Source organism: Ammospiza nelsoni, chromosome 34 (assembly GCF_027579445.1).
Source record: "Ammospiza nelsoni isolate bAmmNel1 chromosome 34, bAmmNel1.pri, whole genome shotgun sequence".
NCBI classification, from domain to species: Eukaryota; Metazoa; Chordata; class Aves; order Passeriformes; family Passerellidae; genus Ammospiza; species Ammospiza nelsoni.
In genome coordinates this window covers 2,378,822-2,402,535 of record NC_080666.1, presented here as the reverse complement: position 1 = coordinate 2,402,535, position 23,714 = coordinate 2,378,822, and the positions used below count along the sequence as shown (strand labels likewise).

At 55.8% G+C, this 23,714-nt stretch overlaps 1 protein-coding gene across 1 annotated transcript in view; it reads right to left on the bottom strand.

Annotated features, from left to right (window-relative positions):
* The window catches only part of KMT2B (lysine methyltransferase 2B), a 47,170-nt gene that overhangs the window by 19,290 nt on the left and 4,166 nt on the right, over window positions 1-23,714 (bottom strand). The window contains 21 exon segments of the mRNA XM_059491427.1: window positions 98-235; window positions 1,017-1,120; window positions 1,943-2,028; window positions 2,434-2,504; window positions 2,994-3,131; window positions 3,865-3,954; window positions 4,805-4,887; window positions 5,783-5,887; window positions 6,771-6,858; window positions 8,195-8,284; window positions 8,976-9,122; window positions 9,409-9,549; window positions 10,232-10,336; window positions 10,940-11,031; window positions 12,646-12,891; window positions 16,186-16,241; window positions 17,447-18,290; window positions 18,774-18,834; window positions 19,478-19,507; window positions 20,131-22,400; window positions 22,769-22,835. Of these exon segments, the coding sequence (XP_059347410.1) occupies window positions 98-235; window positions 1,017-1,120; window positions 1,943-2,028; window positions 2,434-2,504; window positions 2,994-3,131; window positions 3,865-3,954; window positions 4,805-4,887; window positions 5,783-5,887; window positions 6,771-6,858; window positions 8,195-8,284; window positions 8,976-9,122; window positions 9,409-9,549; window positions 10,232-10,336; window positions 10,940-11,031; window positions 12,646-12,891; window positions 16,186-16,241; window positions 17,447-18,290; window positions 18,774-18,834; window positions 19,478-19,507; window positions 20,131-22,400; window positions 22,769-22,835 (5,052 nt within the window).

Sequence of the window (23,714 nt, the reverse complement as noted above, 5' to 3'; positions counted from 1 at the left end):
AAATTACCCCAAAAAATTCCCAAAAAACCCCCAAAATTCCCAAAATTTCCCAAGAAAACCCCCAGAATTTCCCAAATTCTCCCCCAGAGCCCCGCACCATCTGCCGTCCCCGGGCCACGGCGGCGTGCACGTTCCGGAGAGTTCCGTCGCCCTCCTCGAAGACCTCGGCCGACCACAGGGCGCAGTTGACGTGGGTCCACTCGTTCTGCCCCATGTACAGCAGGCGCCCCTCGTCCTGCGGGACCCCTCCCCAAATTACAAAAGGGTACAAAGACCCCTCCCCAAAACAACCCCATGAAAATCCCCCAAAAAATGTCCAAAAAATGAAAAAAATTGGAATTTTTGGCATTGAAATGGGCTGGAATGAGCCAAATTTGGACTTTTTTTCCCCCAAAACTCCTCCTCATCCTGTGGGACCCCTCCCCAAATTAGGGACCACACCAGGGACCCCTCCCCAAAACAACCCCATGAAAATCCCCCAAAAAATGTCCAAAAAATGAAAAAAATTGGAATTTTTTGTATTGAAATGGGCTGGAATGAGCTAAATTTGGACTTTTTTCCCCCAAAAAACTCCTCCTCATCCTGTGGGACCCCTCCCCAAATTAGGGACCGCACCAGGGACCCCTCCAGCAAAAAAACCCTACGAAAATCATCCAAAAACGCCAAAAATGGGAAAAAAACCCCAAAATTTTGGCACTAGAAGGGGCTAAAATGATGAAAGTTTGGATGTTTTGCCCCAGAAAAGCTCCTAAAGACTGCCCCCATCCTGTGGGACCCCTCCCCAAATTAGGGACCGCACCAGGGACCCCCTCGCCCAAAAAAAATCCCTCTGAAAATCCCCCAAAAAGCACTCAAAAAACAAAAAAACCCCAAATTTCTGACACTACAATGGGTCGGAACGATCCGAAATTGAGGGTTTTGCCCCAGAATATTTTCTGGAGATCCCCCTTGTCCTGTGGGACCCCTCCCCGAATGGGGGGAGCCCCGAATCCCCCCCGTGCCCCCGCCCCGCTCACCTGCGCAGGTGCGTCCCCGCTCTGCAGGCACAGCGTGCACTGACGCTCGTCGGCCCCGCCCCCTCCGGCCGCCGGCGGCACCGCTGGCTCCGCCCCCTCCTCGCCTGGGCGGGGAAAGGGGCGGGGTCAGCGCGGGCCACGCCCACATGGCGACAGCTGAGCTCAGAGTGGGCGTGGCTTGCTCAGGTGAGCTCAGAGTGGGCGTGGCTTGGCCAAGTGTGCACGTGGGTGGGCGTGGCTTGCTCAGGTGAGCTCAGACTGGGCGTGGCTTGGCCGGATGTGCACGGGGTGGGCGTGGCTTGCACAGGTAAGCTCAGAGTGGGCGTGGCTTGCACAGGTGAACTCAGAGCGGGCGTGGCTTAACCAGGTGTGGCCAGGTGAGCTCAGAGCAGGCGTGGCTTAACCAAGTGAGCTCAGAGTGGGCGTAGCTTGCTCAGTGAGCTCAGAGTGGGCGTGGCTTAACCAAGTGAGCTCAGAGTGGGTGTGACTTGCACAGGTACGCACAGAGTGGGCGTGGCTTGCACAGGTACGCTCAGAGTGGGTGTGGCTTGCACAGGTACGCTCAGAGTGGGTGTGGCTTGGCCCAGGTGTTCACAAGTGAGCTCCGAGTGGGCGTGGCTTGCTCAGATGTGCTCAGAGTGGGTGTGGCCTCACCAGGAGAGCTCAGAGTGGGCGTGGCTTAGCACCGGCAAGCCGAAAGTGGGCGTGGCTTAACCAGGTAAACTCAGGGTGGGTGTGGCTTGGCCAGGTATGCACAGAGTGGGCGTGGCCTCACCAGGTGCTCACACGTGAGCTCAAAGTGGGTGTGGCTTAGATCCAAAGTGGGCGTGGCTTAGATCCAAAGTGGGCATGGCTCCCCAGGTGTTACGGGGCCGCCAAGTCTCACCTGTGTGGGTGTGGCTAGAAGTGGGCGTGGCCTCACTCACCTGAGAGGGGCGGGGCCGGCTCCAGGCGCCACCGGGCGTAGGTGTGGTCACTGGAGGGCGGCTCCACCGGGAGGGGCGGGGCCCCGCTGGGAAAGGGGCGGGGTCAGAACCCCCCAAAATCACACCCGGGACCCCCCAAAATCCCCCCCAAACACACCTGGGACCCCCTAAAATCCCACCTAAATACACCTGGGACCCCCCAAAATCCACCAGAGACCCCCAAATCCCACCCAAATCCACCTGGGACCCCCCCAAAATCCACCTGGGACCCCCCAAAATCCACCTGGGACCCCCAAATCCCACCCAGGACCCCCCAAAATCCACCAGAGGCCCCCAAATCCCACCCAAATCCACCTGGGACCCCCCCCAAAATCCACCTGGGACCCCCCAATGTTCACCTGGGGCACCCCAAATCCACCTGGGACGCCCCCAAAATCCACTGGGGACCCCCCCAAACCCCTCCCCCACCCCCATCCCCCCCCCCGACTCACTTGGGGCTCTCAGGGGGGCTCCAAATTTTGGGGTCCCGGGCGTCGAACCAGGGAAAGGCCCCGCCCATCAGCTGGGGGGGGGGATGGGGGAGGGGCGGATGTGAGGGCTGGGCTGCCCCTCCCCCACCCCAAATCCAAAAAAAATCCCCTCCCCAAAACTCCAAAATTCCCCTCCCCCACCCCATTTTTTGGAGGCTCCACCCCCTTTCCAAGCCCCTCCCCCACCCCCTTTAGGCCACACCCACTTCGCTTTCAAGGCACCTCCCCCCATCTTTAGACCCCTCCTCCAAAATTTAATCCACTCCCACATTTGAAGCCCCTCCCACTCCCAATTTTAGGCCACACCCCCTCCATATTTAGACCCCTCCCCGTTTAAGCCCCTCCCCCTCCCAATTTTAGGCCACTCCCACTCCATATTTAGACCCCCCCCCCATTTAAGCCTCTGCCCCTCCCTATTTTGGGCCCCTCCCACTCCCAATTTTAGGCCACTCCCCCTCCATATTTAAACCCCTCCCCAACTTTAAGCCCCTCCCCTCCCCATTTTTAAGCCCCTCCCCCACCTTCAGGAACAGCTCCCGGGCTCCGTCCAGGCTGGGGGCGGGGCCCGGGCTGGGGGCGGGGCCCGCGCTGGGGGCGGGGCTTGCGGAGCCCCTCCCCCCCCTGAGCAGCACGGCGGCCACGTCCTGAGCGAAATCCTGCTGGGGGAGGGGCACCGTGGGACCCCAGACCCAATTTAAATTTGGGGGGACCCCACCCCGAATCTCCCCAAATTTTGGGAAATTTTCCCTCAAATTCGTGCTTAAATCCCCCCAAATTTTTGGAATTCTTCGAGGCGCCTCCGGGTTTTTCAACAATCGCATTCCCAAATTTTTTCTCAAATTTCCTAAAATTTCACTGGGAATTTCCCCTGATTTTTTCAGGACGTTTTCCCAAAGGTTTTTTTATTTTCTCCAGAATTTTTCTGGATTTTCCCCATAGTTTTTTAAAACATTTCCCGGTTTTTCTGGATTTTCACCCAAATGTTTTTTTGTTTTTCCTCAATTTCTTTAACTATTCCCCAATTTTTTCTGGGTTCTTTCCTCAATATTTTTCAATCGTTCCCCAGATTTTTCTGGATTTTCACCCATTGTCTTTAATCATTTCCAAAATATTTCCAGACTTCTTCCCCAATTTATATAAATTTTTTTGCACGTTTTCCCCATTTTTCCATAACCATTGTGCAAATTCTCCTGGAATTTCACCCAATTTCTTAAAATCTACTTCATAAATCATTCTGGATTTTCCGCAAATAGTAAAAAAATATTTTTGCGCCAAATTTTTTGCGGATTTTTTCTCGATTTCCCCCCAAATTTTCTGTGATTTCCCCCCAGATTTTTTCCAGAACTTTCCTCCCCCCCCCCCCCCCCCCGGATGTTTTGGGAGTTCCCTCACCAGCGACGCGTAGGCTCCGCCCTCCAGCAGGTGATTGACAGCTCGGAGGTCGCAGGGCCCCGGGTGAGCCTTGGGACCCCCGGGGGGGCACTGGGGGGGGGAGGGGACAGGTGAGACCCCCAGGCGTGGCCACGCCCCCCGAGCCACGCCCACAGCGGTGTGACATCATCAATTCGGGTGTGGACACACCCACAGCGCTGTAGGCGGCCACACCCACCCCATGCGTGGCCACGCCCACTTAGATGCGCCCAGCCCCGCACACATGTGGCCACGCCCACCCAGCTGTGGCCACACCCACCGCAGGTGTAGCCACACCCACTCCAGGTGCGATCGCACGTGTCCAGACGTGACCACGCCCACCCAGTGTGGCCACGCCCACTCCAGCCAGCACAACATAGCTTTAGGTGTGGCCACGCCCATTTAAAGTGTGGCCACGCCCACCACAGATGTGACCACGCCCCCACAAGTGACCCCCATGTGACCACACCCTTTCCTAAACTGACCACACCCACAGAAATGTGGCCACACCCACCACGAGCATAACCACGCCCTCTCCAATATGGCCACACCTCCTTCTAGCGTGACCACGCCCACATGGCTGTAGCCACACCCACCTTAGCTATGACCACGCCCTTTAGTTGCGCTTGGCCCCACCCCTAAGTTTGACCACGCCCCTTTAGGTGTAACCACGCCCCCCCAGGTGTAACCACACCCACCCAGGTGTAACCACATCCCTTTAGGTGCAACCACGCCCACGCAGGTGTGACCACGCCCACCCAGGTATAACCACGCCCCTTTAGGTGTAACCACGCCCCTTTAGGTATAACCACGCCCACCCAGGTATAACCATGCCCACCCAGGTGTAACCACGCCCCTTTAGGTGTAATCACGCCCCCCAGGTATAACCACGCCCACCCAGGTGTGACCACGCCCCCTTTACCTGTGTGCAGCCAATCAGGGCGGGGCCGTGGGCGGAGCTCAGCAGCGCCCCCAGCACCTCCTGCAGGGCGGGGCCTGGCACACCTGGGGGCGGGGCCAGAGCGAGGGGGGTGGGGTCAGAAAAGGGGGCGGGGCCAAAGGAGAGGGGGCGGGGCCAGAGCTCCACTTTGGGGGGGATTTTGGCGCTTTGGGGGCGACTTTTGGGGGCTTTTGGGGGAATTTTGGGAGCTCCTGGTGCGAATCTCGGGGTCCTCAAAGCAGATTTTAGCTCCTGACGGAATTTTGAGGTCCCTGCTCTGAATTTCGGGGTTCCCAGGGGGATTTTGGGGGGCCCCGGTGTGAATTTCAAGGATCCTGAAGGAATTTTTGGGGTTCCTGAAGGAATTTTTTGGGGTCCAAAAATTTTTTTGGGGGGGCTCCTGGTGTGAATTTTGGGGTTCCCAGGTGGATTTTGGGCCTCTAAGAGGAATTTTGGGGTTCCTGGTGTGAATTTCGGGGTTCTGAGGGCAATTTTGGGGTTCCTGGTGTGAATTTTGGGGTTCCTTAGAGGATTTTTTTGGGGTTCCTGGTGTGAATTTTATCATTTTTTAAAGGGTTCAGGGGTTCCCAAAGGGATCTTGGGGGGTTCTGAAGGAATTTTGGGGGTCCCAAAAGGAATTTTGGGGTTCCCAAAGGGATTTTGGGGGTTCCCAAGGAGATTTTGGGGTTCCCAAAGGGATTTGGGGGGGTTCTGAGTGAATTTTGTGTTTCCCAAAGGGATTTTTGGGGTTCACAGTCTCAATTTTGTCATTCCTGGGGGAATTTTTGGGGTCCTGAAGAGATTTTGGGGGTTCCTGAAGGGATTTTGGGGTTCCCAAAAAGATTTTTGGGGTTCCCAAGGAGATTTTTGGGGTTCCCAAAGGGATTTTGGGGGGTCCTGAAGGGATTTTGGGGTTCCCGACCCCCCAAATTTCGGGGTGCCCCCCCCCCCCCCCCTCACCTGGGGCTCTGTGGCCGCAGGTGCAGCCCTGGGGGGGCTCCTGCCCCTCCCCCCCCTCCTGAGGCTCCTCCTCCCCCCGGGGGGGGCTCTGCCCCTCCCCCACCCCTGGGAAAAAAAGGAGGAAGGGTCAGAACCCCGAAAATCCCAAAATTCCACCCCGAAACATTCCCAAATGCACCCAAAAAAACCCAAAAAAACCAAAAAAAACCCCAAACCCTGAACAAAACAAAAATCCCAATTTGAACCCGAAGCCCCGCAACTTCATCCCAAAAAAAAAAACCCCAAATTTTACCCAAAAATTCCTTCACTTCAACCGAGATCCCCAAATTTCACCCCAAAATCCCAAACCTCACCCAAAATTCTCAAATCGCCCAAAACCCCCCCCCAAACCTCCCAAAGAACCCAAATAGCCCCAAAATCGCCCCAAAATCGCCCCAAATCCCCCCAAAATCGCCCCAAATTCCCCCAAACCCTCCAAAATCTGCCTCAAATCACCCCCCCCAAAGCCCCCAAAACCTCCTCAAATCCCAAAAATCCTCCCAAAATCCCCCAAAATCCCCCAAAATCCACCCAAAACCCCCCAAAATCCACCCAAATCCTCCCAAAATCCCCCCAAAATCTCCCAAAATCCACCCAAAACCCCCCAAAATCCTCCCAAAACCCCCCAAAATCCTCCAAAACCCCCTAAAATCCCCCAAAACCCCCTAAAATCCCCCAAAATCCTCCCAAAATCCACGCCCAGCCCTCCCCGAGCTTTTCAGGATCCCTCCCCAAATCCCTCAAATCCCCCAAATTCCTCCCAAATCCCCCCCAAATCGCCCCAAAATTCCCCAAATTCCCTCCAAATCCCCAAAATTCCCTCAAAATCCGCCCCAAATCCCCCCAAATTCCCCAAATCCCCCCAAAATCCACCTCAAATCCCCCCCAAACCCCCCAAATTTGGCAAACCCCCCCCCCAAACCCCCCCTTTGATCCCCTCCCCCCTCACCTGGCCCGGGGGGGGGGCAGAGCCCACAGGGGGGGTCCCGCCCCTCCCCCCCCTCGGGGGTCCCGCAGCTCCGGCAGCCCCAGCACACCTGGAGAGCCCGAAAACACCCGGAGTTACCCCAAAATCGCCCCAAAATCACCCCAAAATTAACCCAAAATCACCCCAAAACCGCCCCAAAACGTCCCCAAAATCAGCAATGAGACCTCCCAGAAATGATCCCAAAATTACCCCAGAATCACCCCAAAATTGGCAGTGCAGCCCCCGCAAAAATTAACCCAAATCCCACCCAAAATTGGCCCAAAATGATCCCAAAATCAGCCCTGAGAGCCCCCCAAAAATTACCCCCACAAGTACCCCAAAACAACCCCCAAATTACCCCAAAATTGGTACTTATACATCCCAAAAATCACCCCAAATTCCACCCAAAATCACCCCCAAAATAAACCCCAAATTCCCCCATAACCACCCCAAAATTACCCCCAAATTTACCCCAAAATTGGCATTAAGACCCCCCCCAAAATTAACCCAACTCCCACCCAAAATCACCCCAAAAATCCACCAAAATAAGCACTGAGAGCCCCCTAAAACCACCCCAGAAGTTACCCCCAAAATTACCCCAAAACCACCTCAAAGTTACCCCAAAATCACCCCAAAATCACCCCAAAATCACCCCAAAATCAGTACTGATACATCCCAAAAATTGCCCCAAATCCCACCCAAAATCACCCCAAAAAAAACCCCAAAATTACCCCAAAACCACCCCAAAATTACCCCCAAAAAAGCCCCAAAATCAATGCTGAGACCCCCAAAAATTACCCCAAAAACCATCCCAAAAAATTACCCCAAACCCAACCCAAAAATAACCCCAAACTCAGCACTGAAATCTCCCAATAATCACCCCAAATATCCCCAAACTCACCCAAAATCTCCTCAAAAAAACCACAAAAATTCCCCCAAAACCATCCCCAAAAAAACCCCAAAATTGGTTCTGAGACTTTCCAAAAATCACCCCAAACCCATCCCCAAAATTACCCCAAAATCAGCACTGAGAACCCCCCAAAAATCACCCCAAAATCATCCCAAAACCACCCCAAAATTACCACAAAAAGACCCCAAATGCCCCTTAAAATCACCACAAAAAAACCCCAAACCCCACCCAAAATCACCCCAAATTTTCCCCCCAAAAAACCCCAAATTTCCCCCAAATTCCCGTCCCCAAAATTCCCAAAAATCCCCCCCAAATTCAAACAAAAAATCCCCCCAATAACCCCCGAACTCCCCGCAAAATCTTTCAAAATCACCCCAAAATCCCTCCCAAAAATCCCGAAAATCCACAAAAATTCCGATTTTCCCCAAATTTCCCGAATTTTCCCGGAATTTTCCCGAATTTTCCCAAAATTTTGGGAATTTTCCCCGTTCCTCACCCACTGCCCGGGCGGGGCTCTGGGCGGGGCCCCGGGCCCGAGGCAGCTCAGGTGGAAACAGCGACGGCAGCGCCGGCACTCCAGGAGGGGCTGCGGGGACAAAAACACCCCAAAAACGCGTCAGGGACGCCCCAAAAATGCCCAAAATCTGTCAGGGACACCCCGAAATTATCTGGGAATCGCCCCAAAAAAATCGGGGATTTTAAATGTTCAGGGAACCCAAAAATCCCCCAAAAATCCCCTAAAGGATCCCGAAAAAATCCCATTACGAGGGACCCCAAAAATTCATCAGAGGCACCCAAAAATCCCCCCCAAAAAATTCATCAGGGGACCCCAAAAATGCCCCAAATCTGTCAGGGACACCCCGAAATTATCTGGGAATCGCCCCAAAAAAATCGGGGATTTTAAATGTTCGGGGAGCCCAAAATTGCCCCAAAAATGCCCTTGGGGACCCCAAAAATCCCATCAGGGACCCCAGGTGCCCCCGGGGACATTTTTACCCCCCCTGGTGCCCACCCAGATGTGCCCAGGTGCGCCCAGGTGTATCTGCGGTGTGCCCAGGTGTGCCCAGGTGTGCCCAGGTGTGCCCAGGTGTATCTGCGGTGTGCCCAGGTGTGCCCAGGTGTGCCCGCAGCTCTCACCTTGTTGTGGCGCCCCCTCCTGGCGCAGACCCCCCCCCAGGTGCGCCCAGGTGTATCTGCGGTGTGCCCAGGTGCCCCCAGGTGTGCCCAGGTGTGCCCAGGTGTGCCCAGGTGTTCCCAGGTGTGCCCGCAGCTCTCACCTTGTTGTGGCGCCCCCTCCTGGCGCAGACCCCGCAGCTGCGGCAGCGCCGGCAGCTCCAGCCCTCGGCCTGGCCCGGCCCCGGCGCCTCGCCCGCGCCCAGGCAGAAGCTGTGGAAGGGCTGGCAGCACACCTGGCACAGCACCAGCTGCGGGCACAGCGACGGCGACAGGTGAGGGCACAGAAACACCGAAACCCCCACAAAAATCCCCAAAAAAAATCCCCAAAAAAAATCCCCAAAAATCCCCAAAAAATCCCCAAAAAATCCCGTTCGAAACGAGCGAAACCGGCGAGCGGCGCCCCCTGGCGGCCACAGCTGGAACTGCAGCGGGCGAGAGCCGAGAACTTCGGGATTTTCGCGGGGGTTTTTTGGGGGGATTTCGGGGTTTTTTAGGAGTTTTGGGGTTTTTGGTTAATTTTGGTGTTTCCGGTACCTGGTGCTGGCCTTTGCTGGCGCAGAGCAAACACACGAGGGGGGCGGAGACCGGCACCGAGGAGAGGATGCTGAGCCCCCCCATCAGCCACACGTTGTCCAGGGCCGAGTCCTCCTGCGAAAAAATACCCACAAATTTGGGCTGAAAAACGAAAAATTCGGGCAAAAACCCATAAAATTCGGGGAGAAAACCTCCAAATTTGGGGCAAAAAACCATAAAATTCTGGGAGAAAACTTCAAAATTTGGGACAAAAAACCATAAAATTCTGGGAGAAAACTTCAAAATTTGGGACAAAACCAAAAAAAATTGGGGTGAACACCAAAAAAAAAAAAAATTGGGGTGAAAAATTACAAAATTCAGGGGGGAGACCCACCATAAAATTCTGGGAGAAAACCTCAAAATTTGGGGCAAAAAACCATAAAATTCTGGGAGAAAACCTCCAAAATTTAGGACAAAAACCAAAAAAAATTTGGGTGAAAACCGCAAAAAAAAAAAAAAGGGGTGAAAACCACAAAATTCAGGGGGGAGACCCACCATAAAATTCTGGGAGAAAACCTCAAAATTTGGGGCAAAAAGCCATAAAATTCTGGAAGAAAACCTCCAAAATTTGGGACAAAAACCAAAAAAAAATTTGGGCGAAAACCGAAAAAAAAAAGCTTGGGGTGGAAATCACAAAATTCAGGGGGGAGACCCACAGAACTTGAAACGAAAACACAAAATTTGGGGTGAAAACTGAAAAACTCAGGGAAAACGCCATCGAAATTGGGGTGAGAAGCTTTTGGGGCGATTTGGGGGATTTTGGGGGGTGGGGGAGGGGCCTCACCTTGAAGTCCACGCGCAGCCGCGTCCCCGCCCCTCCCCCGTCGCCGTTCCGGCCCCTCCCCCACCCGTTGTGGGCGGGGCCCAGAGCTCCGGGGGGGCCCCAATCCTGGGGGGGGGGAGGGGAGAGTGGGGGGGAGGGGTCACAGCTCTGCCCCTCCCCCTCCCCTTCTGACCCCTCCCCCCAAATTTTGCCCCCTCCCCCACCCATTTTGCCCCTCCCCCACCCCTACGTTGCCCCCTCACCCCTTTTTGCCCCTCCCCTCGTTACTGCCCCTCCCCCCAACTGCCCCTCACCCGTGACCCCTCCCCCATCCCCATTTCTGCCCCTCCCTCCCTCCCATTTCTGCCCCATCATTTTCTTGCCCCTCCCTCCCATATTTTGCCCCTCCTCCACCCTGTTTTAGCCCCTCCCCCCCATGCTTAGCCCCTCCCCCACCCCGGTTTTGCGCCTCCCCCCGTTTTGCCCCTCCCCCACCCCGCTTTAGCCCCTCCCCCCTGTTTGGCCCCTCCCCCCGTTTTGCCCCTCCCCCACCCCGTTTTAGCCCCTCCCCCCCGCCTGGCCCCTCCCCCACCCCACTTTAGCCCCTCCCCCCCGTTTGGCCCCTCCCCCACCCCATTTTAGCCCCCGTTTTAGTCCCTCCCCCACCCCACTTTAGCCCCTCCCCCTCCCCGTCTGGCCCCTCCCCCCCCGGTTTAGCCCCTCCCCCACCTGCTGCTGGCGCCTCCTCGCCCGCAGCTGCAGCAGCGGCTGGAGGGGGCGGGGCCTCGGCAAAGGGGCGGGGTCAGGCTCGGGGGGGGACTCTGGGGGGAGGAGGGGACAAAGAGGGGTCACAGAGGGGTCACACGGGGTCACAGAGCGGTCACAGAGGGGTCACAGAGGGGTCACACAGGGGTCACACGGGGTCACAGAGGGGTCACACCTGGGGGGCTTTGGGGACACTTTGGGAACATTTTGGGGACACCTCAAATACACCTGGGGACACCTGGGGACACCTGAGGACACCTGAGGGCACCTGGGGACACCTGAGACACACCTGGGGACACCTGAGGGCACCTGAGACACACCTGGGGACACTTTGGGTACATTTGAGACACACCTGAGGGCACCTGAGGACACTTGGGGACACCTGGGGACACTTTGGGGATACCCAAAATGCACCTGGGGACACTTTGGGGACACCTGAGACACACCTGGGGACACCCAGAGAGACCTGAGCGCACCTTGGGGACGCTCTGGGGACACCTGGGGACACTTTGGGGACACCTGGATGAATCACACCCGGGGAGACCTTGGGGACACCCACAATGCACCTGGGGACACCTGGGAACACCAAAATGCACCTGAGGCACCTCTGGGGACACCTGGGGACACTTTGGGGACACCTGGGGACACTTTGGGGACACTTTGGGGACACTTTGGGGACACCTGGGGACACCTGGGGACACTTTGGGGACACCTGGGGACACTTTGGGGACACACCTGGGCCCGACCGCACCTGTCCCTCCCGCCATCCCCCCCAATGTCCCCACCCCCAGCGTCCGTCTGTCCCCAATGTCCCCAATGTCCCTCTGTCCGTCCGTCTGTCCATCTCTCACCATCGCTGTCCCCCCTGTGTCCGTCTGTCCGGGCTCTCTCCCCCCCCAGTGTCCGTCTGTCCGTCCCCCTGTGTCCCCAGTGTCCGTCTGTCCCCATCTCTCACCGTCGCTGTCCCCGTGTCCGTCTGTCCCCAGTGTCCCCCCCAATGTCTGTCTGTCTGTCCCCCTGTGTCCCCTGTGTCCGTCTGTCTGTCTGTCCCCGTCACTCACCATCGCCGTCCCCCTGTGTCCGTCTGTCCGTCTGTCTGTCCCCGTGTCCCCACTGTCCGTCTGTCCCATGTCACTCACCGTCGCTGTCCCCGCGCTGCGTCCGTCTGTCTGTCTGTCTGTCCCCAGTGTCTGTCCGTCTGTCTGTCTGTCACTCACCGTCGCTGTCCCCGCATTGCGTCTGTCTGTCTGTCCCCAGTGTCCCCAGTGTCCCCACTGTCCCCAGTGTCTGTCTGTCCGTCACTCACCGTCACCGTCGCCGTCCCCGCGCTGTGTCCGTCTGTCCCTGTGTCTGTCTGTCTGTCTGTCCCCACTGTCTGTCTGTCCGTCCGTCACTCACCGTCACCGTCCCCGTCCCCGCTCTGTGTCCGTCTGTCCCTGTGTCTGTCTGTCCCCCTGTATCCCCACTGTCTGTCTGTCCGTCCGTCACTCACCGTCACCGTCCCCGTCCCCCTGCTGTGTCCGTGTGTCCCTGTGTCTGTCTGTCTGTCCCCACTGTCTGTCTGTCCGTCCGTCACTCACCGTCACCGTCCCCCTGCTGTGTCCGTGTGTCCCTGTGTCTGTCTGTCTGTCTGTCCCCACTGTCTGTCCGTCTGTCCGTCTGTCACTCACCGTCCCCGTCCCCGTCCCCCTGCTGTGTCCGTCTGTCCGGGCTCTCGGGCCGTGGGCGGGGCCTCAGCGCTCTCCGCGGGGGTGGGGGAGGGGCGGCTCCGTCCCCGGCCGTGGCCCCGCCCCCTCCCTCGCCGTCCCCGCCCATTTCCGGCCCGGGCCCCGCCCCCGCCCCTCCCCCCCCGCCGCTGTCGCCGCTCTCGGAGCCGGAATCGCAGCAGGGCGGGGCCCGGGGGGCGGGGCCGCGACCTAAAGGGGTAATTAACCATAATTAACCACAACTCGTTAATTACAGGTTATTGAAGTTGATTAAAATGAACGAAAATGAACCAAAATCCCTGAAAACCCCACCCAAAATTCACCCAAAATCGCCAAAAATTCACCTGAAATGAACCCAAAGTTAATAAAAACACCCGAAATTACCCTGAAATTAACCTTGCGTTAACAACAATTAACGGGTTTATTAACTAAAGTTAATTACAACTGACTAAAATGAACCAAAATTAACTAAAACCCCTGAAAATCCCACTCAAAATCCGTAAAAATTCACCTGAAATTCACCTAAAAGTACCAAAAATACCTGAAATTAACCCGAAATTAACTAAAATTTACCTGGAATTAGTGACAATTAACGGGAATTCATTAATGTCCCAAAAATTGCCTAAAAAACGTCCCCAAATCCCCTCCCCCACAACCCCAAATCCCCTCACAATGTCCCCAAACGCCCCCAAATGTCCCAGTTTCTCCCCAAAATGTCCCCAAATCCCCTCGAAATGTCCCCAAACCCCCTCAAATGTCCCCAAATCCTCTCGATGCGTCCCCAAATGTCCCCAAACCCCGTAAAAATGCCCCCAAATGTCCCCAAAATGTCCCCAAAATGTCCCCAAATCCCCCGGAAATGTCCCCAAATCCCCTCCCCCACCCCTAAATCCCCCTCAAATGTCCCCAAACGCCCCCAAATGTCCCAGTTTCTCCCAAAAATGTCCCCAAATCCCCTCAAATCCCCTCCCCCACCCCCAAAATGTCCCCAAATCCCCCTCGAAATGTCCCCAAACCCCCTCAAATGTCCCCAAACCCCCTCAAATGTCCCCAAACCCCCTGGAAATGTCCCCAAACCCCCTGGAAATGTCCCCAAATCCCCTCAAATGTCCCCAAATCCCCTCAAATGTCCCCAAATCCTCTCGATGCGTCCCCAAATGTCCCCAAACCCCATAAAAATGCCCCAAAATGTCCCCAAATCCCCCCCAAAATGTCCCCAAACCCCCTCAAATGTCCCCAAATCCTCTCGATACGCCCCCAAATGTCCCCAAAATGCCCCAAAATGCCCCAAAATGTCCCCAAAATGTCCCCAAAGCCCCCGGCAATGTCCCCAAATCCCCTCCCCCAGCGATCCAACGGCCCCAAACGGGCCCGAACCCCCCCGAAATGTCCCCAAATCCCCCCCAAAACGTTTCCAAACCCCCTCGAAACGTCCCCAAATCCCCTCCCCGACCCCCGCAATGTCCCCAAACCCCCCAAAAATGCCCCAAAATGCCCCAAAATGTCCCCAAATGTCGCCGCTCCCCTCCCCCCGTACCTGTCCCTCTGTCCCTCCGGCCCCGCGCGGGGCCCACGTGGCTGGGGGGGGGGGGAGGGGGCGGGGCCTCACCTGGGAGGGGCGGGGCCTCACCTGGGAGGGGCGGGGCCACAGCGGGAAGGGGCGGGGCCAGAGTGTGAAGGGGCGGGGCCTCACCTGAGAAGGGAGCGGGGGCAGACCTGGGAGGGGGCGTGGCTACAGCTGGGAGGGGGCGTGGCCACATGAGGTGGGGGCGTGGTCTCACCTGGGAGGGGGCGGGGCCAGAGATGGAGGTGGGGGGGAGGGGTCCTTGGGGACGTTCAGGGACATTTTGGGGGGATTTGGGGACATTTTGGGGACATTTGGGGACATTTTGGGGGGTCCAAGAGGGATCTGGGGACATTCTGGGGGGGTTTGGGGACATTTGAGGGGTCCCGAGGGGGATTTGGGGACATTTGGGGACATTTGTGGGGTCCTGAGGGGACATTTTTGAGGCCATCCCAGTGCTCCCAGTTTGATCCCAGTAAGTCCCTCCCAGTTTGATTCCATTCCCCTCCCAGTCCCTCCCAGTCCCTCCCAGTCCATCCCAGTCTGATCCCAGTTTGATCCCAGTTTGATCCCAGTCCATCCCAGTCCATCCCAGTCCATCCCAGTCTGATCCCATTTGATCCCAGTATAATCCCAGTCCCTCCAAATCTCCCCCCAGTCCCTCCCAGTCCATCCCAGTCCATCCCAGTTTGATCCCAGTTTGATCCCAGTCCATCCCAGTTTGATCCCAGTCCATCCCAGTCCATCCCAGTCCATCCCAGTCTGATCCCAGTACGATCTCAACGTCCTCCCAGTAACTCCCAGTATAACCAAAATGTGATCCCAGTATAATCCCAGTCCCTCCAAATCTCCCCCCAGTCCCTCCCAGTCCATCCCAGTATAACCAAAACCTGATCCCAGTCCATCCCAGTTCCTCCCAGTAACTCCCAGTATGATCTGAGTGCCCTCCCAGTAACTCCCAGTATAATCCCAATCCCCTCCCAGTATGTCCCAGTCTGTGTCAGTTCCCTCCCAGTTCCCTCCCAGTTTGTCCCAATCCCCCCAAACCCCAAACCAGTACAAACCAGTACAAACCAGTACAAACCAGTAACCCCAAACCCCCTCCCAGTTCCCTCCCAGTATAAACCAGTGCCCCTTTAACCTGTCCCAGCTCCCTCCCAGTCCCTCCCAGTTTATCCCAGTATAAACCAGTCTGCCCCAGTCCCTCCTATTCTGATCTCAATCCCCTCCCAGTCCCTCCCAGTTTATCCCAGTACGACCCCAGTGCGATTCCAGAGCCATCCCAGTGACTCCCAGTATGAATCCAACCCCCTCCCAGTTTATCCCAGTCCCTCCCAGTTTGACCCAGTCCTGTCCAGTTCCTCCCAGTCCATCCCAGTAACTCCCAGTTCGATCCCAGTATGATCCCAGTCCATCCCAGTATGATCCCAGTTCCTCCCAGTCCATCCCAGTAACTCCCAGTTCAATCCCAGTGACTCCCAGTTTGATTCCAGTATGATACCAGTACAATCCCAGTTCCCTCCCAGTTCAATCCCAGTTTGATCCCAGTCCCTCCCACTTTATCCCAGTCCCTCCCAGTTCAATCCCAGTCCCTCCCAGTATATCCCAGTTTATCCCAGTCCCCCCCAGTTCAATCCCAGTTCGATCCCAGTCCCTCCCAGTTTATCCCAGTCCCTCCCAGTTCGATCCCAGTCCCTCCCAGTTCAATCCCAGTCCCTCCCAGTATATCCCAGTTTATCCCAGTCCCTCCCAGTTCAATCCCAGTTCGATCCCAGTCCGATCCCAGTCCCTCCCAGTTCAATCCCAGTCCCTCCCAGTTCGATCCCAGTTCAATCCCAGTTCGATCCCAGTCCGATCCCAGTCCCTCCCAGTTCAATCCCAGTCCCTCCCAGTTAAATCCCAGTCCCTCCCAGTTTATCCCAGTTCATCCCAGTTCCCACCTCTCCTCCCGAGCCGTTCCAGTTTTCGAGCCTCGATTTTGTCGCAGCGCCGGAGCCTGGGGGGAGGGGAGGGGTCAAAATTCCCAAAAATTCCCAAAATTTCGCCCCAAAAATTTCCCCCCCAAAAAATTCCCCAAATTTCCCCAAAACTTCTCCCAAATTTCCCCCATTCTGTCCCAATTTCCCCCATTCTGTCCCAATTTCCCCCGATTTTTTCCCAATTTCCCCCTGATTTTTCCCATTTTCCCCCTGATTTTTCCCAATTTCCCCCGGATTTTTCCCATTTCCCCCTATTTTTTTACCATAATTTTCCCGTTTTTTTTACTGTAATCACTCCAATTTTTTCCCATTTTTCCCTGTATTTTCCCCATATTTTCCCCATTTTCCCCATTTTTTTTACCGTAATCACTCCAATTTTTTCCCCGTATTTCCCCGTGTTTTTTACAGCAATCACCCCAATTTTTTCCCATTTTTTCCCCGTATTTCCCCGTGCTTTTTACCGCAATCACCCCAATTTTTTCCCATTTTTTCCCTGTATTTTCCCCATTTCCCCCTATTTTTTCCCCATATTTTCCCGTTTTTTTTACCGCAATCGCTCCAATTTTTTCCCACATTTTCCCCTATTTTTTGCCCGTATTTTCTCCACGTTTTTTTACCGCAATCACCCCAATTTTTTCCCATATTGTCCCCTATTTTTCCCCCGTATTTCCCCGTGTTTTTTACCGCAATCACCCCAATTTTTTCCCATATTGTCCCCTATTTTTCCCCCGTATTTCCCCGCGTTTTTTACCACAATCACCACATTTTTTCCCGTATTTTCCCTATTTTTTCCCCGTATTTTCCCACTTTTTTACCGCAATCACCCCAATTTTTCCCCATTTTTCCCCCGTATTTCCCCGCGTTTTTTACCGCAATCACCGCGTTTTTTCCCACATTTTCCCCTATTTTTTCCCCGTATTCCCCCGCGTTTTTTACCGCAATCACCCCAATTCTTTCCCCTATTTTCCCCGTATTTCCCCGTGTTTTTTACCGCAATCACTCCAATTTTTCCCCGTATTTTCCCATATTTTCCCCGTATTTCCCCGTGTTTTTTACCGCAATCACCCCAATTTTTCCCCATGTTTTCCCCGTATTTCCCCGTGTTTTTTACCGCAATCACCCCAATTTTTCCCCATGTTTTCCCCGTATTTCCCCGTGTTTTTTACCGCAATCGTCCCAGTTTTTTCCCCGTTTTCCCCCGATTTTCCCGGCGGGCACTCACACGCAGCACTGTTTCTTGGTGTTGGGCCCGCCGAACTTGGGCTTGTCGCGGCAGTTGGGGCAGTGCCCGCAGTCCTGGCCGCGCCGGCAGCCCCGGCACGCGCCGCACCGCGAGCCCCGCGCGCGGGGGGAGGGCCGGGCCGCCGGGGGGCGGGGCCCGAGCCGCGCCGGGGGCGTGGCCTGAGCCGGGGGCGTGGCCTGAGCCGGGGGCGAGGCCCGCGATAGGAGCGGGGCCTGGGCCGGGGGCGTGGCCTCAGCTGGAAACGGGGCCCGAATGAGAGGCGTGGCCTGAGCCGGGGGCGTGGCCTGGGCTGTGGGCGTGGCCTGAGCCGCGAGCGGGGTTTGAACCGTGGGCGGGGTTTGAGCCGGGGGCGGGGTTTGAGCAGTGGGCGTGGCCTGCGGAGGGAGCGGTGTATGCGGTGGGGGCGTGGCCTGCAGAGGGGGCGTGGCCTCCAGACGGGGCGCGGCCTGAACTAGAAATGAACCCTGCCCTAGGGGCGGAGCTTGAGCTGTGGGCGTGGCCTGCGGAAGGAGCCCTGTCCGAGGTGGGGGCGTGGCCTGAGCTGAGGGCGTGGCCTGAGTGAAGGACAGGGTTTGAGATGTGGGCGTGGCCTGGTTGAAGGGCGGGGTTTGAGATGTGGGCGTGGCCTGAGCAAAGGGCGGGGTTTGAGATGTGGGCGTGGCCTGGGTGAAGGGCGGGGTTTGAGATGTGGGCGTGGCCTGGGTGAAAGGCGGGGTTTGAAATGTGGGCGTGGCCTGGGTGAAAGGCGGGGTCTGAGATGTGGGCGTGGCCTGAAGAGGGGGCGTGGCCCGTTTGGGCCAAGCCCCCCCTGAGGGCTCCGAGGCTGCGGAGAAAAAGAGAAAATTTGGGTTAGTTTGGGTTAATTTGGGGTTAATTTCGGGTTAATTTGGGTTCATTTGGGGTTAATTTGGGGTTAATTTGGGTTAATTTGGGCTTTAACGAGTTAATCCAGGTTTTTAGCGGTTAATTGGGTATTTTTAAGGGTTAATTGGCCTGGTTTGGGGTTATTTGGGGGCTTTTTGGATCAAATTGGGGTTTACGGGGTTATTTCATGGTAAATTTGGGGATAATTGGAATGAATTCGGGGTTTAGGGGGTTAATTTGCTGTTCAAAGAACTTTTGGGGTTTTTTGGGTTTTAGGGGTGGATTTTGGGTTTTTTTTGGGTTTTAGGGGTGGATTTTTGGGGTTTTATGGGTTTTATTGTGGATTTTTTGGGTTTTTTGGGTTTTAAGGGTGGATTTTTGGGGCTTTTGGGGTTTTAGGGGTGGGGTTTTGGGGTTTTTTGGGTTATTTAGGGTCCCTCACCGTCAGGGGGGGCTCCGGGCTCGGGGGCTCTCCTGCAGACGTGCTTCATCCGGGGGCAGCCCTGGGAATCATTGGGGAAAATTTGGGGAATTTTGGGGAAATTTGGGGGGTCAGAACGCCAAAAACCTCCCCAAAAAATCCCCAAAAATTCCTGTGAAAACGCAGAGCCTGAAATGAGCCCAAATCCCGCCCAAAACCTAAAAAGATTCACCCAAAATCCCAAAAATCCCACCCCAAAAATCCTCGTGAAAATAAAAAATTCACCCAAGAAAAAAAACTGCAAACCACCAGGAACCCCAAAAAATTCTCCCCAAAATCCCAAAACTTCCCCCCAAAACTCCCTACAATCTCCCCCAAAATGGAAAAATGCACCCCAAAAATACAAAAAAATTAAAAACCACCCAAAACCCCCCAAAAAATCAGCCCAAACTTCCACCCAAAAGTCCCAGAAATTCACCAAAAGGCCCCAAAAATTCCACCCAAAATACAAAAATCCATTTGAAACCCAGCAAAAACACAAAAAATTTCACTCAAAAATTCACAAAATTTCCTCTGAAATTCCCAAATCTCTCTAAAATAAAAAAATTCCCCAAAAATTCCACTCAAAACCATCCCAAAGTTCCTCTGAAACCTCAAAATTCCAAAAGTTCCAGAAAATTTCCCCAAATTCCCCCAAAATTCCCCAATTTTCCCCCAATTCTCACCTGGGGCTCCTCAGGCTCTTCTGACCCCACCTAGAAGGACCAAAAAAGCCAAAATCGACCAAAATTCCACAAAATTCCCAAAAATTTCCCTTCAAAGCTCCCAAAATCCCCCTAAAATCCTAAAAATTGCCCGAAATCCCGAAAGCTTCCCCAAATGCCCCAAAAAAATCCCCCAAATACTCAAAATTTCCTCAAATTTCCCCAAATTTTCCCCAAATTGACCCAAATTTTCCCTCAGTTTTCCCCAAATTGACCCAAATTTTCCCTCAAATTTCCCCAAATTTCCCTCAAATTTCCCCAAATTTTCCCTCAGATTTCCCCAAATTTTCCCAAACTGACCCAAATTTTCCCTCAAATTTCCCCAAATTTTCCCTCAAATTTCCCTCAAATTTTCCCTCAGATTTCCCCAAATTTTCCCAAATTTTCCTTCAAATTTCCCTCAAATTTTCCCTCAGATTTCCCCAAATTTCCCTCAAATTTTCCCTCAGATTTCCCCAAATTTTCCCAAATTGACCCAAATTTTCCCTCAAATTTCCCTCAGATTTCCCCAAATTTTCCCAAATTTTCCCAAATTTTCCCTCAGATTTTCCCAAATTTCCCGGAATTTCTCCCGATTTCCGCCATTTTCCCTCATTTCCGCCACGTTCCCTCACCGCTCCCCTCCTGCGGTCGATCCTGCCCAGCTGCACGCGGGCGCGGCTCAGCAGGTCGATGACGCGCCCCGTGACGTCATCGCTCAGCCCCATGACGTCATCGCTCGGCTTGGTGACGTCATCGGGCCCCGTCCTGGCCTTTCCCGGCCCAGCCCCGCCGCCACTTCCGGCTTTGGTGACGTCACTTCCTGCCGCGCCCGCAGCGCCCTCCGGCGGACGGAGGAGGAAGTGGTTCGAACCGGAAGTGGGCGTGGCTTGATGCGGAAGTGGCCGGGCAGGAGCGGGAGTGGGCGTGGCTTGCACCGGAAGCGTGGGGGCGTGGCTCAGGGCCGGCGAGGAGCTCAGTGATTGGTAGATGCGGAGGTGGGCGGGGCTTGGGGCGAAGAGAGGGGCTCGCAGCAAAAGGGGGCGGGGCTGGAAGGGGGCGGGACCCGCAGAGGTCAGCGAGGGGTTAAAGGTCACGGCGGGGTCACCCAGGGTCACCTGCAGCAACCGCAGGGGCACCCCGGGGTCAAAGGTCACTGGGGGGTCAAAGGTCAGCGCCGTGCTCCCTAAGGGGGCGGGGCCTCCTGCTGTCCTTGAGGCGGCCGCAGTGACGTCATCGCTGGGCTCGATGACGTCATCGCCGTCCCTGATTGCATCACTGGGGCCCTGGTCGGCGGCAGCGCCGTCGATGACGTCACTTCCGTTGTGCATGACGTCACTGGTGCCATTGATGACGTCATTGGCGCCTTTAAAGACCTCGGCGGCTTCGATGACGTCACAGGTGGGTTTGGTGATGTCACAGACCGCGTCGATGACGTCGGAAGCTGGTCCAATGGCATCGCAGGAAGGCTTGACGACATCACTGACGGGTTTGACGACGTCACAGGCGGGTTTGATGACGTCACAGACGGATCCGACGTCTTCACGGGTCGGCGCGATGACATCATCAGTGAGGTCGATGACATCACCGCCGCGTTTGACATCGCCGGAGCCGCCTTTGGTGACGTCAGAGCCGCCTTTGATGACGTCACAGCGGGGTTTGACGACGTCACGGCCGGGTTTGATGATGTCACAGGGCTTGATAACGACCCGGCTGGGTTTGATGATGTCACGGCCCAGCTTGATGACGTCACGGCCCAGCCTGATGACGTCACCACTGTCCCAGCGGAACGTGGGCGCCCTCAGGATGCTCCGGCGGGGGGAGGGGACGCCGGGCGGGTCCCGGGGGGGTTTTGGGGGGTCCTGGGTGACTCCGGGGGTCCCCAGGGAGTCCTGGGTGTCCCCAGGGGGGTCTCGGGTGAATTTTGGGGGGTCCCGAGGGGATTTTGGGGGGCTTGGGGGGGATTTAGTGGAATTTCGGGTGAATTTTGGGGGGTCCCAGGTGGATTTTGGGGTCCCCAAAAGGTCCTGGGGGGTCCTGAAGGGGTCCCAAGTGTCCCCAAGGGGGTCCTGGGCGGATTTCGGGGTGTTTTGGGCAGATTTTGGGGGATTTGGGGCGAATTTTGGGGGCTCCTGGATGTCCCCGAGGAGCTCCTGGGTGGATTTTGGGGGGTCCTGGGCAGATTTCAGGGGGTCCCAAGTGGATTTTGGGGGGTCTGGGGTGGATTTTGGGGGGTTTTGGGTCTCCCCAGAGAAACCCCAAGTGTCCCCAAGGGGGTCCTGGGTGGATTTTGGGGCGTTTTGGGTGAACTTTGGGTTATTTTGGGTGGATTTTGGGTTGTTTTGGGTGGATTTTGGGTTGTTTTGGGTGGATTTTGGGGAGTTTTGGGTGGATTTTGGGGAGTTTTGGGTGGATTTTGGGGGGTCCTGGCTGTCCCCCAGAAGGTCCTGGCTGTCCCCAAGGGGGTCCCGGGCTGGTCTTGGGGGGTCCTGTGCAGATTTTGGGGAGTTTTGCGATGATTTTGGGGCGTTTTGGGCCGATTTGGGGGCGTTTTGGGGCTCCGGGCAGTTCCCGCCGCTCACTTCCGGGGTGGGCGTGTCCGCGAACCTCCGCGGGGGCCTGATTGGCCGAGCCGAGCGAGCGCTGACCAATGGCATCACAAACTGCCGCCGCAAGCCCCGCCCGCTGCGGCTCCTGGCCCCGCCCCCTCGGCCGCGGGGGGCGGGGTCGCCGGCGGAGGCTCCGCCCCCTCGGCCACGCCCCCTCCGCCAGACTCCGCCCCCCCTGAAGCGCAGCAGGCGGAGGCGGGGGCGGGGCTTGAGGCGAGGTGGGCGGGGCAAGGGTGAGGAGGCCACGCCCCCCGCGCGGGGCGGGGAGGGGGCGGAGCCAGAGGAGAGCCGGGAGCCTGTGGGGGAGGGGAGAGCGGTCAGGGGGGGTTTTGGGGGGATTTTGGGGGGTCCTGAGAGGATTTTGGGGTGATTTTGGGGTGATTTTGGGGGATTTGGGGTGATTTGGGGCAGTTTTGGGGTGATTTTGGGGGGTTTTGGGGGTTTTGGGGTGATTTTGGGGGATTTTGGGCAGTTTTGGGGTGATTTTGGGGTGATTTTGGGGGGTTTTGGGGTGATTTTGGGGGATTTTGGGCAGTTTTGGGGTGATTTTGGGGGGTTTGGGGGGCTTTGGGGTGATTTTGGGGGATTTTGGGCAGTATTGGGGGATTTTGGGCAGTTTTGGGGTGATTTTGGGGTGATTTTGAGGGATTTTGGGCTCACTGACCTCTGCGGGAGCGCCGTGGGGGGAGGGGCATCTCCAGCTCCTCGGGGAGGAACCCCCGAAACTCCTCCTGGGGGGAGGGGGCGGGGTCAGGCACGGCCACGCCCACAAAGCCACGCCCCTTCCCTGTGACCACGCCCCCTTTCACACTTAAAGTCCGCCCCAAAAAACCCCAAATTCCTGCCCTAAAAACTGCTCAGGATCCTCCAAAACTGCCCCAAAATCTCCCAAAATCTCCTGAAAATCCCCCAATATCTGCCCCAAATCCCCTCAGGACCCTCCACATCCCTCATGGTCCCCAAAATCCCCTCAAAATTACCCAAAATCCCACAAAATTACCCAAAATCCCCTCAAAATCTCCCCAAATCCACTGAAAATCCCTTAAAATCTGCCCCAAATCCCCTCAGGACCCTTCAGATCCCTCAGGAACCCCAAAATTCCCTCAGAATCACCCCAAATCCTCTCAGAATCCCCAAAAATCCCCTCAGAAACACCAAAAATTCTCTCAAAATCTCTCAAAACCACCCCAACTCCTCTCAGAATCCCCCAAAATCCAAAAAGATCCCCCAAAAACCCCCTCAAAATCCCTCAAAACCACTGAAATCCCCCCCAAAAATTGATTAAATCCTCCTAAAATCCCTTTAGGAACGTCCCAAAATCCTCTCAACACCCCCAAAAACCTCCTCAGAACCCCCAAAATTGCCACAAATCTCCTCAAAGCCCCTCAAGGTTCACCCAGGAACCCCCAAAATCCTTCAGAACCCCAAAACTTCCTCAGGACCCCCTAAAATCTTCCTCAATCAAACCCAAATCTCTTCAGGGCCCCAAAAATCCTCACAAATCAACCCCAAATCCCCTCAGAAACCCCAAAATTTCCCCCAAATCTCCTGAGGAATCCTTAAATCGCCCCCAAAAAACCCTCAAGTTGTCCCCCAAACCACTCAAATTC